Genomic DNA, 14,786 nt, shown 5'->3' on the forward strand with positions numbered 1-14,786 from the left:
TACAGGATCACCGAAGCTTACGTCTCGGGTGTCATGAACAGAATGTCAAAACATATGACTTATGACTTATCTGTTTCCTTATTCAAAGAAATACACTGATTGAAAATAAGTTAATAAAAACTATTTGACCTAGTCACCTATGTTTTGACCGTTATGAACCATAATTTGTTTGTTTGAGCTCTTACAAAGGTTTGCCAGATCCCATTCAATATCGATTGACCCCCACCACACACATACACACACACATACACACACACACGCATGCACGCACGCACGCACGCACGCACGCACGCACGCACGCACACACACACACACACAACTAACACAATAGAAAGGGAAGTGCGTATGTTTAGAATAAGAGTGGTTTTGCTTTGGGTTTATCTCCAATTGTCCATCCGTGCATGTTTGATAGCTGTAGTACTCAGACACGGTGACGGAAATGGGTGGTTTATGTATCCTTCAGATAATTCAGACCTTACATATATACCATCTCCCTTGAGGAGTTGGGCTGGCCTGCTTGATTGGCTTCCTTGATTGGATGCTGAGGGCAAAGGTAAAACACTTGACGAAACTATAAGTGTGACAAGTTTAATTTTGAAATATTTTAGGATCATGTGAACATAATTCAATGAATATTTCAGGTGAGGTACATTAATGACATACTCATATATTTGAATACATTTTATTGCACAATATTGTGTACCATGAAAAAATTTCAGAGTTTTACTTTTTAAAATAATAATACATGATTCAACCCTTCCGTTACTTTTTCATATGTTTAGCAAATGTGTTTCTATGAACGCCCATTCTTCTAGCGACCTGAAATAATGAATGTGAAGAATATAATCTAATATTGATTATTCAAATAGGACTACTTTTGCATTCCCAGCATTATGTCTTTTAATGAAATTTGTACAAACTTGACAATGCTATTTAAATTATTTCATATACTTTATCTCATTTTTTTTTGGATAATAATAAATAATAATTTAAAATATTGTAGAATATTTTAAAACCCGCTATGCAGCCTTTGTGAAGTATAAAGTTATACATTGGAAGGGCATAATATATCACTTATATATATTATGCATAAAAAAACTATGCTAGGTAGTAAGACAGTTATAACTTTATTGTTTAATATTCATTTAATATTTCAAAGCAAATCATTAACTTGTAAATGTAATGAATATAAACATACCACCCTATAGGAGGCACCTGCCAAAATAATTCCATGAAATTTTGTGTTTTTCATATGAGCACACGAGTTTATTGTATAATTAGCCACGTGCGATTTTATTTTGTGCTACAGAGAGATTTCTTTGTGCTTTTAATGGGTTTGGCTATTTAATGTACTGGTGCGATTAGTTTTCTAATTAATTAACTAATAAATATCGTTTTTTCATCCGTATAGATATAATTATTCTGTGTTTCAAATTTAGTTGAATAAATTAACAAACAAACAAAATAATGAAGATTTAATAGTGTCACACTTTGAAGTTTCGTCAAGTGTATATATAAAGTATATAATGACAGTGATGGAAGCAACCTTACCAGCCAGCAACGCTGATGCCTCAGTCCCTGTGATCTGCAATATTTTGCGGCTTTCCATGATATTATACAGCAATATACAGAAAATCATTTTAATATTATTTGTTTTTACTCTGCGTCTACCAGGGCCTACGGACACTTGATGATGTGAGGGAACAAGGGAATCTTACTCATCAACAGCAGGTTGGGCTGCATTGCTATAATGACTTCCTTGATAGAATGCCAAGAGCAGAGGCGGCAGAGATCGAACAAGTTGTAAGTTAAATTTGTGTCCTTGATGTATAGCCCATATGAAAAACATAAAACATGAACAACGAATACAATCAAGTTTGCCTAAAGAAAAAAATCGAAATATAGTCTTCTCCCACCTCAGATAAGTAGATCCAAAAATTTAACCATGCTAGAAATTCTTACCTTGCCCACGGGCAAAGATAAAACAAGTACCCGTGTGGAACTCCTTTTTAATGGTCATCACATTGTAATTAACTCCCTTGTTGATGACTGTCATCTGTAGCATCATTGAAACCTTGTCTTGTGGCAATATTTAGAATGCTAATTATTTCTCGCTTCAAATGTCTCCATAAAAAAGTTTTCACGCACCTTTCAGATCGCAGAGTTTTATATTTAAGTTTAAAACTTGATGTTTTATGCATATTGCTTAAACTGTTAGTAATGGTTCAAGCCATAAAACATTAATTTGAGAATGGATATATGATTTTTTTTGTCAGCAATCTTATATAATTGGTTTGCAGTTATTTACGCTAAAAAATTGCTCTTTCCAAGACAAAAAATAAAGTAAGTAAAGTATGTTGAAGTTGTAAAAATGGTATATCTGTGAGAGGGCAGCTTTAAAGACCGATTTGACTATTAACATAATCTGAATCACTTTGCGCACATCCATGATTACCACGAATTATCACATATCCATACGCATTTATTTTCACTACGCACAAAAGAGTTGCAGCAAAAAATACATTTTTATTTAATTTTGTTCATCTGAGGTTGGAGCAAAAGCATCTACCATAGCCGCTGATGTAAGATAGGTTCATCCTAGGGGTAAACCTCGTTTCAGCATAACATCCTACGCTCGGGTTGGGATGAACCTACATCTTACTCTCTAATGGCCATGGAAGATAATGATATTGGTGTCGAGTTTGGTTTGTGGTCACCAAGCCGGACAAGAGGGTTTCCTTGGGGTACTCTGATTTTCTCCACACCACAACCCAACACTCTCACATAACATCATGCCAACGAGAGTAATTAATATAATGCTGTAATAACAAGTTTCACAATCATTGTTAAATTAAAAAGTTTAAAATAAAAGAATTTTGGTATCGTCATCGTTCAAACAATTTGACAGCGACATAAAAACGTTCAAGATATTCACACATAAAACTTAATACACTTGTTACCGGTGTCAGTGCGCATTTATGTAGAAAGGGCTATAACTCTGGCATTAATTGGCGAGTAACGGCCATTGATGGATTAAAAAAAACAAAATCATGTTTAATAATAAGTTATGGAGAGCATGTAGTAAAATTATTATTATACATCTGCTACATGAATAGGCGATATTATTTTTGACAACTACACTGCAATCAAAAAACAGGATTTGGAATAAGATCCAACACCAGGTGGCAAGAATTGTCCCTAATATATTAAGTATTTGCATTTTTACGTCAAGTATAGTACCCATTTGTGCACTTTTTGTATTCAAATAGAAATCATAATATTTGCTCTTACACTTCAATACAATAACTAACTAATGTTTTTTTTTACCTCGTTGAATGGCTAAGTGGATATTATAATGTATGTGTGTGCATGTGTGCGTATTTGGGTGAGATAGATCACTTTGAGGAGAAGTGCGGTGCACCGGAAACATAACTCTGGATGCAGCATCTTTTAGTTATTGCCCTTTGTTAATTTTCATACCTATTTTTTGTTCTGAGCATGACATGAGAAGTCTTTGAGCTATTGTTTTCAAACTTCATATGCAGATAGATCTCATTGAGGGAAAGTGCAGTGCACAGGAACCATAACTCTTCGTGCAGTATATTTTGAGTTATTGCCCTTTTTTATTTTTATACTTTTTTTTTGTTCAGGGCATAATTTTAAAAGTCTTTGAGGTATTGACTTTAAACTTCATATATGGATATATCTCGTTTAGGACAAATACAGTTCACAGGAGCCATGACTCGGGGTGCAGTATTTTTAGCTCACCAGAGCACGAAGTGCTCAAGGTGAGCTATTGTGATTGGTCTTTGTCTGGCGTCCGTCCGTCCGTCAGACTGTCTGTCAGTCAGTCAGTCAGTCCGTCCATCAACAATTGCTTAAAAAACTCTCCTCTGAAACTACTTGGCCAAATTCAATTTAACTTTACAGAAAGCTTCCTAATGGGTGACCCTCTACAAAAATACAACAAGGGGTCACGATTGATCAACAACAACAACAACAAAATGGCCAAAATGTTTAAATCTGATAGTTATGTAAAGTTTACTCTTGAAGCAAGGGCAGCAAGTCTTGCTATATGGTCTCCCTTTTTGTTGGAGATTCCACTACTTTCTATTTATAGTAACAATGGAATAGATTTTAAATTTTATTAAGTCTTCGACATAGTCACTTCTAAGGTAATTATTGTTCTTTTTTTAGGTTCATAGATTCAAATAATTTTTATACACTATTCTTTAAAAGAAATTTCATTTTTACTTAATGATAAATTTAATAATCAGACTTTTCCATTGAACTTCATGTTGATTATTGTAAACTTCATGTACATTATTCTAAGCTACAATCTTATCTTCTGTGTGGATAGTGAATAAGCCTTAATATATATAAAGACAAATTTGAACATATGAAGCAAGGTGATGTTGACCTAGATGGAAGAAGCAATGATATTAGTGGAAGTTGCTGAATGTGTTCTGTTATTTGATTTTTTGAGCTTAAGGCAGTTTATTGATTTTTAGACTATCTGTGCATGCACGCAGGTAGTCTTAAGACCACAAACTCCAAAGAACTACTTCTATTCATGTCGTTTTAACCCATTTTTTGTCTCAATGCGCTCTATGTTTAGCAGAATGACGTCGACACCATAAAAATAGATTGGTTGTGTTGCAGTCCTAGTATGAGTTTTTGTTTGTTCGGCTATTTCCGCTTGTTCGGTTATTTCCGGGCTGTAATAATGTATCCCGGCGTTTTATTATTAGCAGAATATAACTATTTTTAGACCGTTATATTTATCAGATTAATGAGGGTCAAGATAATGGAGGCTCTGGTAGGAAGATAACATATTGATATTCACTCTGAGTTTAGCCCATGATGTTTCAGAAATGATTACCGACCGCAAGTGTCCCATCGCCTGCAGGATTTGTTATTATAACCTGACGTGACCCTGAAGCACGCTTATTTGTAATGGTGCTTTTTTATTTGTCTTTTATGATATAAGAGAAACAGAAATGATTGTCTAAGTGTTAAAATAGTTGTATCTCAGGTTTGGCATTGCCTATGCTTCAAATACTATACATTGCAATTTACCTGCTACACAATAACAAGATACTATTCATTCTATGATTTTAGGCGTTTATATTTCTAATGAGATGGGGTTTTTTTGCATAAAAGCTTCGTTCTGGTGTATTCTTGGCATAGTTTTAGACATTAGGCTTTCAATTTAAGCACACATGCCCTGATACGACAGTGAGTCATGCATACGTTTAGTGAAGCAAAGTAGTTCGGATTAAACCTGTTTAACATCCAAAGAGTAAAAAGCATTCATGACAGCACTAGTACTATTTCTACACAGGTACTTGCATAAAACATTAATAACATTGAATTTATCAATAAACTTTAAGCACAATCATATTCTCATTCATAAAACAGACAAGTTTGATAATCTAAAAATAGTTTCAACTACATTAACTGACCACATATGTTTGTCCTCACCGCAGGAAAACGACCATCTGATAAGCTCTGCATTTTAAAAGGTATTATTGCTAAAGTTGCTCGTAAAAATAGAATGATTTTCCTTAAAAAATTAAAACGTTTAAGTTCATAAAACTTGCATAACATATGCTTTCTAATCAATGCACCGAAAAACCTTTAGACGCGATTAAAAAGAGCATTTACTGTAACTTCAAATACATGGGAATATGTCGACTTAAGTGATAAGCTGTGCATTTTGAATGCAATTATTGCTGAAGTTGTTAGTAAAAAAAATGATTTTCCCTAAATAAAACGTGTATGTTAATAAAAGGAAATGATATATATGACGTATTGTATTTTCCTATCGTATGATATCTAATCAAAGCAACGAAAAACCTTTAGAAACGATTGAAATGGGGCATGCATCATACATGCCATATAATCTGGAGACCATTCAGGGGGATTTGTTCAAAAGTCTGAAAATTCAGGGGGATTTTGGTAGTATTCAGGGGGATTTTTTAGCAGATCTAATTCGGCAAAATTTCAAAGTATTTTAAGACGCAAGTACGAAAAAAACAAATTGCCATAATTTTGAAAGGCTCCCTAGGGGATTATGTCCAGAATTTAAGGGGATTTGGGTCACATACCAGGGGATTTTCATCATCGCCATGTAGCATTACGGGCATGACACACGTGCCAATTCACCTTGTCTACCCCTTTTTCCAGCACTTCATCTATATTTTTATGAGACACAGCCATATTGCATAATAAAAGCACTCACTTGCAAAATAGAATACTTCACAGAAAAATATGTTTCAGAGACAATTTAATGGGCTTACCTTCCTCTAAAATTGGAAACAAAATCTGCTGCCTTTGATCATAAATGATGACTTTCAGACTAATAGAGAGAACGGAATGAATTATCAATATTTTTCATTTCAATTCCCAAATAGTCAGATGTTTGCTTCTGATAATCAAAGCACTGAAAGTGCTGATGGACGATGGCATTGTTCGGTCTGCTGCAAGTATAGAACTAAGTCCTTTCTCTTATAAACACAGAAAATCATTGGAACCTAATCTTGAATATAGAAGCATAATTTGAACATTCTTAGGTGAGGACAATTAGACAATGCTTCAAACCAAATATCTAAGCTTGATATTTATTTTCCAAACATAATTATTCATCTTAATGCTGTAGCTTTGAAAAGTTGATGAAAAGGTCACCTGGCAATATTATCGTTAATGTTTGTTTGCAGAACTACTTCATAGTCAAAATTTCATTCCAGTTGCATAACAAATACGCAAAAGGACACAATCAAGATAACTGAAGCATAACATTAACAGATGTTTTTTAAAACAGTATACATGGTCCAAAGTTCAATGTTGTACTCAAAATTAAAAACGTAGGCCTTAGCTGAAGCAACTGTGCACAAGATGATCAATCTGCAAGAAAAACAATTGTCGAAAACTGACATAAACTTGGTATTAATGTGTACAATGCATTGAATCTTACTAACTGAAGTACCACATAGTTTACAATTTATTTTAGCTAAGCAGTGATTTTGTATTTTTCCATTAAAAATATTACTGGGTATGTCTACGAAGGTATATAGCTTAAAAATACCACCCGTTTGGAGTAAGCCTTTGTAGCACAGCGGATACAACACTGGATTGCTATTTTTTACATTTTGGTCCTTTCTCTATAATTATGATTCAAAGCTTAACACATTCTATTAAATAATTGTCCTGAGTTGCGTTACAGGAAAAAAAATTGGTGCCAATCTGGTGTACAGTCCCTTTAAATTAACCCATTAACAACAATGATGAATTGTTTTCCAAACATAGCAACATTTTATTGCAGAGGCCACAAAAATAAAAAAGTAAGTGAAAATGTCACAATCATGGTTAGCCAAACACAACATTCATAATTATTCTTAAAGCAGTACATTTTATGAAAGAGGGTCAAAAGGTCACAGTAAAGAAGATCTGAGGACAACATTGATAATTGTTTTGCAAAACTTACTGAACTTTCGTTGCAGTACCTTAGAATAGAAAAGATGGTCAAACGGTAATTATCAAGGTTATCCAAGTACAAAATTGATATTTGTTTTAAAAGTTATACACATGGTCTAAAAAAATTTGCTGTTTCTTCAAAAATAGAATGTATGTCAAAAATCATATTCTATGTCATCAAAGCAGAACATTGCTTTTTGTTTTGAAAACTGTACTAAAAAACTTTCATTGAAGTAGCTTAAAAATAGGAAAGTATGTCGAAAGGACAACGTTATCAAAGCACAATTTTGATTTTTTAGTTCGAATCAATGGTCTTAATTTCATGGCTGAAGCTTCAAATTTTAATGTGTGTCAAAAGGCCACAATCTAGGTCATCAAAAGACAACATTAAATATTGTTTTCAAAACTGTCTAAAATGCTATAGCTCTAAAAAATAATTAGGTCAAAAAGGTCCCAGTCAGGGTCATCCGAGAACGACATATATAAATATATGTTTGTTTTCAAAACAGCTAGTACTGATGTCAAGTTTTCATTGATGAAGCTTTAAAAAACATATTCAACAACTTCAGGAAATGTGTAAATAACTTAGCCTTTGTCGATCTTACTAACATATTTCCTTGACGAGTTGTATAATACAGTCTATTATATGATGACGAGTTTTAGTATCTTTTTATCAAAATATTCTTTAAGTAAAGACAACAAAAACAACTTACCAGCTGTTTTACTTCTCTAGTAAACAAGAGCTGTCACAGAGACTGCGCGCTCGACTATTACGCCGCTGTTCAGTGTAAGGATTAAAAAGTTTTGGCGAAACATGGATCACTGTAAAATTAGATTAGATTTCAATGCAATACATTATGTGTTTGTTGAGATATTAACATGAATGTGGTTACATGGAAAATTTTAAGTCCAATACTTGAAACTTAAACAGTATTTCTAAGTTGTATAATAAAGGGGCAAAAATGATAAAATATAAAAGATAGAGTTATCTTTCCTGATTATTTAAGAAGGTTGAATAGTTGGGAGCCTGTGTATAAAGTTTCAATGCAATACATGATGTATTTGAATTTATATGTCAAATAATAAAGCAAAACCTTGACCAGAATTTTTAAGTCGAATAATAAAGGGTCATTATTTGCATTAAATGCAAACTAGAGTTATCTTACTTGGTTAATTAGGAAGGTTGGATGGTTGAGTACTATTGTATAAAATCTTAATGCAATACATCAAGTAGTTGCTGAGATATCAACCTATCAATGTGTGCTTACATGCAAAACCTTAACCAAAATTCCAAAGTCAAATAATAAAGGCCCATTTTTTGCATTAAATTCAAATAAGTGTTATCTAACTTCATTAATTTAGTAGGTTAGATAGTTGGGAATACATATCTAAAGTTTCAATGCAATACATGATGTATTTGCTGAGATAATGACTTAAAGGTGCTTACATGCAAAACCTTAACCAAGGTGTGACGCCGACGCTTGGGTGAGTAGTATAGCTCTCCATATTCTTCGAATAGTCGAGCTAAAAACAGGATACATGTACCATTAAAGCGATGCTATTCTCTGGACTACAAGCATGCATTGCAAAAATTTGTATTAGGAAAAATTTCAAACCAAAGAATCATGCGATCATTCTCACACTGTTTGTAAGAAGAATACATATAAAGGTGATATCAAGTACAGCAGAAAGGAATAACAACAAAAAACTAAACTCTTTTTAATTGTGACATCATAATGGTCACCAGTAAGATGAAGTCATAGATTACTATGTGTTCATGACGTCATTTCCTATTTAAACCAATATATAGTACCCCATTCAGTACCCAACGTGATTGAAAGTTTTTATCAGGAGATAACATTTTCCTCTTATGAATTGGTTGGAAATTTAATTTTACATTTTTTTCATCACAATGAATACAAAATGACAAATTGTCATTTGAAAAAAACATTCTTGTCTATGAACTTGTATAAAAACATGTGGAAGGATACTATCAGTTCCATGGTCAGTAGGTAACCCGAGATATGGGATATTCAATGTAAAGGAAACCATATTGCGGTGGAATGAAGCTCGAACCTAAATATGGATTCTTGCCCCCCATATTTCCAATACTATGTCACCTACTAACCTCGTAATGTAAGTATAACGTTGACAACCTGTTCTCCTGTTTAAATGTTTTATTTATTCGTTTAAATATTCATCAAATCCGAATAAAGATGTCATTTTGTTGTAATTTAAATTTGGAAAATGGAAAAATGTGGTGTCACCGCGTGACCTGTCCTTGACCAACAGCGGTGTTTCATAAATATTGGGAGTCGTGACATTTTTTTGACCAATAGAAATAGACCAATGTTATATTGATATCCCCATGTGTATTTAGGAGAGAAAAAATGTGTGATGGCTGTATTTAACTGGATATAAAGTATACAAGTAAATAAAAAACACGAAAAAAAATAAAATCTTTATGAATAAACATTATTCAGAATGGGTGGAGTGATTGATGATAATGAGCCCTTCTTAATCATTAAGCTAGTTACTTTAGGTCATTTAATTGACTTAGAAAACAACCTCATTGTCTAATTCATTGTCGACGTAAAATCTTATGCAGGGATTGTGCATCAGGTGAGTGACAGTAGGCTGAGGTAAAACCCAACTTGAAGAATGAAATTGTTAATGATTAAGGATAGCACTTCATTTATACCTATCTGAAATTTCATTTGCTTAATTGTAGGTTTGTTTTATTTTTGTTGTTAAAGCTGCACTCACACAGATTGAAAGTATTGACAACTTCTTTATTTTTTGTTTCCGAACAAGCCATTTTTTTGCGAAAATCCATGGAAACCAGTAATATAAGACTGCTGACAAACAATCAGATCATAGATTCTTATCCTTAAGTTCAAAAATTGATGTTTTATGCATTTTTTCTTTAACCGTTAGTATCAGTTTAAGCCATTAAGCATCAATTTTTGAACATAAATATGAAAATCTAAGATCTGATATTTTATCAGATATCTTATTATTGGTTTGCACATATATATTTACGCAATAATATGCTCTTTCCAAAACAAAAAAATAAAAGAAGCTGTTAAAATAGTCAATCTGTGGGAGTGCAGCTTTAAGGGCTCATTATTTCTTAGTCTAAACAAGTTGATGTTCAAATTAAGAGTCTTCTTATCCATAAACATCTATTAAAACAAGTTTTTAAAAAAGAGGGTGTTTTGAAAATATCAAAATTGAATTAAGGAAAAGAATTTCATATTTATCAGGTTTGAACTGACATTTCCAAATGCTTTACCCTTTGGAACAAGCCATGTGGTAACTAAGAAATATGTCAAGTCCATGATATACGCATTAGCACAAAATTAATCAAGCACAATTTTGATCACAATTCACACACTGTGCAAGCATGTCAAAACATGGCCATGTTAAAATTGCAAAATTTCCTTCTGATTGAAAAAAAAATCACAGACTGTCATACTAAATTACTGACACTCCTTTTCTATAAAAGTTCATGCTGTCTTCAGAAATAAATTGAAATAACGAATAAGGGTAATGTAACATTCTGCCAAAGGGGGAAGTGCATTCATAGTATGTTGATGTCCTGGATTAAATATGCAAATTAACATACCAGGTCTCTGTTTGGAGGGAGAATATATGTAGATAAAAGGGTTATGCATGATTTTCTCTGAAGGGATCTGTTGGCCTTGAACATTTCAGTAATATGGCTTGTTTTTATTGATCTTTTTTAGACATACATGTTTGATGCTTGATAGGCATACCAATGAGAATGATTTGCCCAAAATTGCAACAGAACAATTTCAGGGGCGTAGCCAGTGTTACACACTTACGCACATGCGTAACATCAATTTAAAGCGACAGTCCGCAAATCGGGCAAATTAGCCATGAAAAAAAAAAAAATTCATCTATGTGTTGATAAGCATTCCTGACTGACGAATCCAAAAAAAATTTGGTTCAAATCGACCTAGAAATGAGTTTTTCGTGTCATTTTCAATATCTCTTCTTAACTATCGGCCCCCGAGAGTTAACGGTTATATAAATAGAAAAAACAGTGGGATTCCAAAGTTCTTGCGCATGCGCAGGGCGATACTATTTCCCGGTCTCTCCTCGTAAAATCCGGTCTCATCCGGTCTCATAATTCCCGGTTCATAACTTATGGCCCCAGGCAACGGATTGTGTTGCTGATGTTTATAACACGATTTTGACAATCTTATTTGTTTTTATATGTAACAAAATGGTATAAAATATATAAACATTATGTCTTAATTTATGCAATTTGTTATAGGTATACACTATTTATGCAATTCGTGTTAAAGGTGTAGAGAAAGATGCGATGCAGTACAAATGCTCATGTTTTTTGCATAAAAGATTGAGGACGGCTAAAGTATGAAGTAACTTAGAATTGCACCTTTTAAATTATGTTATGTTATGTTATTGTTTCTTCCTTTTATGTTTACCCCCCCCCCCCCCCCCCCCCGACATAAATTTTTTTAAGCATAAATGATTACAATTGAAAAATTCCATGTTTGCATATCCGACTCATATCTGATTTACATGTAGTCAAGCATTGTTATTTTTGGTATTACTATTATCAATAGTATACTTATAACTGAATTTAATATGAAAAAAACACACACTCAATGTGTTTGTTATTCATGACATTAATTTCAGTACATGTGCATATTTCATGTTTTTATCTTTGCCTAAATTTATTTTATGTTTTATTGATATAAAATTTGAAATAAATAGTGACATAATTATCATCAAATATCTAATGTTTTAATCAACTGTAATCTTTTGTAATCCTAATACCCCCCGCGGTCATTAACACCTTTTTGATCACGCCCGATAGCTACTATAAAACAGAGACCGGAGGAGACCGGGACCGGGAAATAGTATCGCCCCCACGAGTAGTCGGAAAAACCGTAGACCTACTTTCTCTTTTGCCGTCTAAAAATAGCAACTTTCGGCAATTTTCAATTTGTTAAATCTAAGTTATTAAAGCGATTTTTTAAAAAATAATTGCGGTTCAGTCGGTCTGAAACAATGTGGAACTTATTAAAAACTTTTGAAATACGGTTACTTTTGCGGACTGTCGCTTTAACAAATGAAAAAAAATGGTCAAACATGGCATCAAAGTCGAGGGTTATGTTTTGACATCAGAATAAAACCTTAAAGGGTAGATCAGCTATAGAAAGCATTGTTTCTCTGTGCTAGATAGCTAACACAGCCTTAAAAATCACTTAAAAAAAATTCTGTGGGGAGCAGCCCCCCCCCCCCTAACCTCCTACGGTTACAGGGATTCCCCATCCCATAGCCTCTCACATTTAGTACAGCCTGGCTACACCCTTGAATTTAATTAATTGCCAAAAAATGTCAAAATCCTGCTTACATTCTAGTATTTTGATTTTTTTTTTCATTGAGTAAGACCCTTTTGAGCTATTTAAACACTGTAAATATCCGTAAAGCTATATGCATGTATACAATATCGATATCCCCAGCATGCACAATTAAGTTATGCATTATCTTTTACCATTGTTAATTTTAACATACAAGAAGATACTGTATTTTACACTTACCTAAAACATGTGTAGATAATGATAGAGAATAATAAGTGGCAGATTTCAAATCAAGGCATTTAAGGCTCACCAGGGGCTTAGCACCATCCAGATAATACAGACAGGCTAGCTCCATGTCCTAATGCCAGGATCATTTATAGTAACTTTATCTTGTTGAAAAGTTTAATACTTGACTAGTCCAAATAAACAGCAACTTCAGAGTCTTGGACAAGTTTTGTTTTGGCGAGTCTTCATGTCCACATCCAACTTTTTCTCCTAGCTAAGAATGACATTTCAAGCACTAAGTTTATTTTGTTCAAATAATTGTACATTGAATGATTTTTTACCATTTTTGATATGGCACGTCACATAGTGAACACATCTATAATTTTCGACTTGATGTATATTGAGCTTCAAGATGACGCGCATCAGCTAGATAGGTCCAAAATGGCAATGCTATGTTGACAGAAGCTGATCGGAATTTAAGTGTTTAATGAAACACTTGTGTAATTATACACACTTGTGTGATTAAACAATGATATTGGCTCAAGATAAATTATGTGAAACTTTCGTGTTCCTATTTTGCAATGCAATGTTTAATATTGAAGTGTTGTTACAGTTGAAGAAAATATTTTACTATGGTAGGAATCAGATCAACATGGCATAAAGGGAACCAAATTATGCACTGGTCAGTCAATTGTAACCACTAAAGTAAACGGCAGTAGTGCCTCCGTCGGCAAAAAAGGTTAATGGGGGGAGGAGTGTAGTGTGTGTGGGTAAGAACCAGCCGCCCGGTTAGCTCAGTTGGTTAGAGCGCCGTGCTAGTGTTCCGGCGGTCGTGGGTTCAAGCCCCACACTGGGCGCACTTTTCCTCCCAGGTTTACTTTACCATGCCCACCCCCCCACCCCCAGATCTTGGGAATAGCGGGGACTTGGACTTTCAGTACAGCCAACACCGGCAAGATTCCATGCCATGCGGAGACGAACAGTTGGTAAAATCCCCACCAAAGTCCCTGCACCCCGGGGACTCTAGGCAAGGCCAATTACCCGCTGTATTTAAAACAGACAAAACCACCGCATTCACCCGGCAATGTGTAGTTGGACTAGGCAACGTGGAGCCACCTGACAAGCATAAACACGACCCATTTCACCCGCTATTCCCCGGACCTGGGTTGGCCGTGGTTACAATTGACTGGTGCATTAATATCACAATTTTAAAGAAAATCTGAAGTACCTACTGTACTGTAATGTATGTTTTATGCAGAAAGATGACAACTGTGACGCAGATGCAAGTTGTTTCGAGTTATTTATATTATCATTATTTTTCACATCAGTATTTGCAACAATTATTGGCACGAAGCAAAACGACGTCTTTGTTTTTTGGATTTTCACTAAGTTTGTATTTCCGTGTTTTACTGCAACTTATTTTTAGTCGTGGGTGACCTTTCACCAGATGTATATCAGTCATTAATTGTATTGCGTTAAATTCAGCCAATTTGACCACAAGGTGATGATGTTATTCAATTAATTATTTTTAATTCTCCTTTTTAGCATTAACAATCCATTGTAAAACTCGAGTGTGATGCCTTAAATCCGATTTGACATCGGAAATTCCACGGACATGTGTTGATTCATCCGCCATCTTGGATAAACCGGGTCATTTTGGGTCATGCCATTAACACATCATATTTTGATGATTCTACTTAAAGAGTCTACAGTATGATATATATTTTA

At 34.0% G+C, this 14,786-nt stretch overlaps 1 protein-coding gene across 1 annotated transcript in view; it reads left to right on the forward strand.

The window, feature by feature from the left end:
* LOC128211649 (DNA polymerase lambda-like) overlaps nucleotides 1-14,786 on the forward strand; it is a 78,040-nt gene that overhangs the window by 37,686 nt on the left and 25,568 nt on the right. The window contains exon 5 of the mRNA XM_052916648.1: nucleotides 1,675-1,803. Within this exon, the coding sequence (XP_052772608.1) occupies nucleotides 1,675-1,803 (129 nt within the window). The remainder of the gene's footprint in view (nucleotides 1-1,674; nucleotides 1,804-14,786) is intronic.

Source organism: Mya arenaria, chromosome 12 (genome assembly GCF_026914265.1).
Source record: "Mya arenaria isolate MELC-2E11 chromosome 12, ASM2691426v1".
Taxonomy (NCBI): Eukaryota; Metazoa; Mollusca; class Bivalvia; order Myida; family Myidae; genus Mya; species Mya arenaria.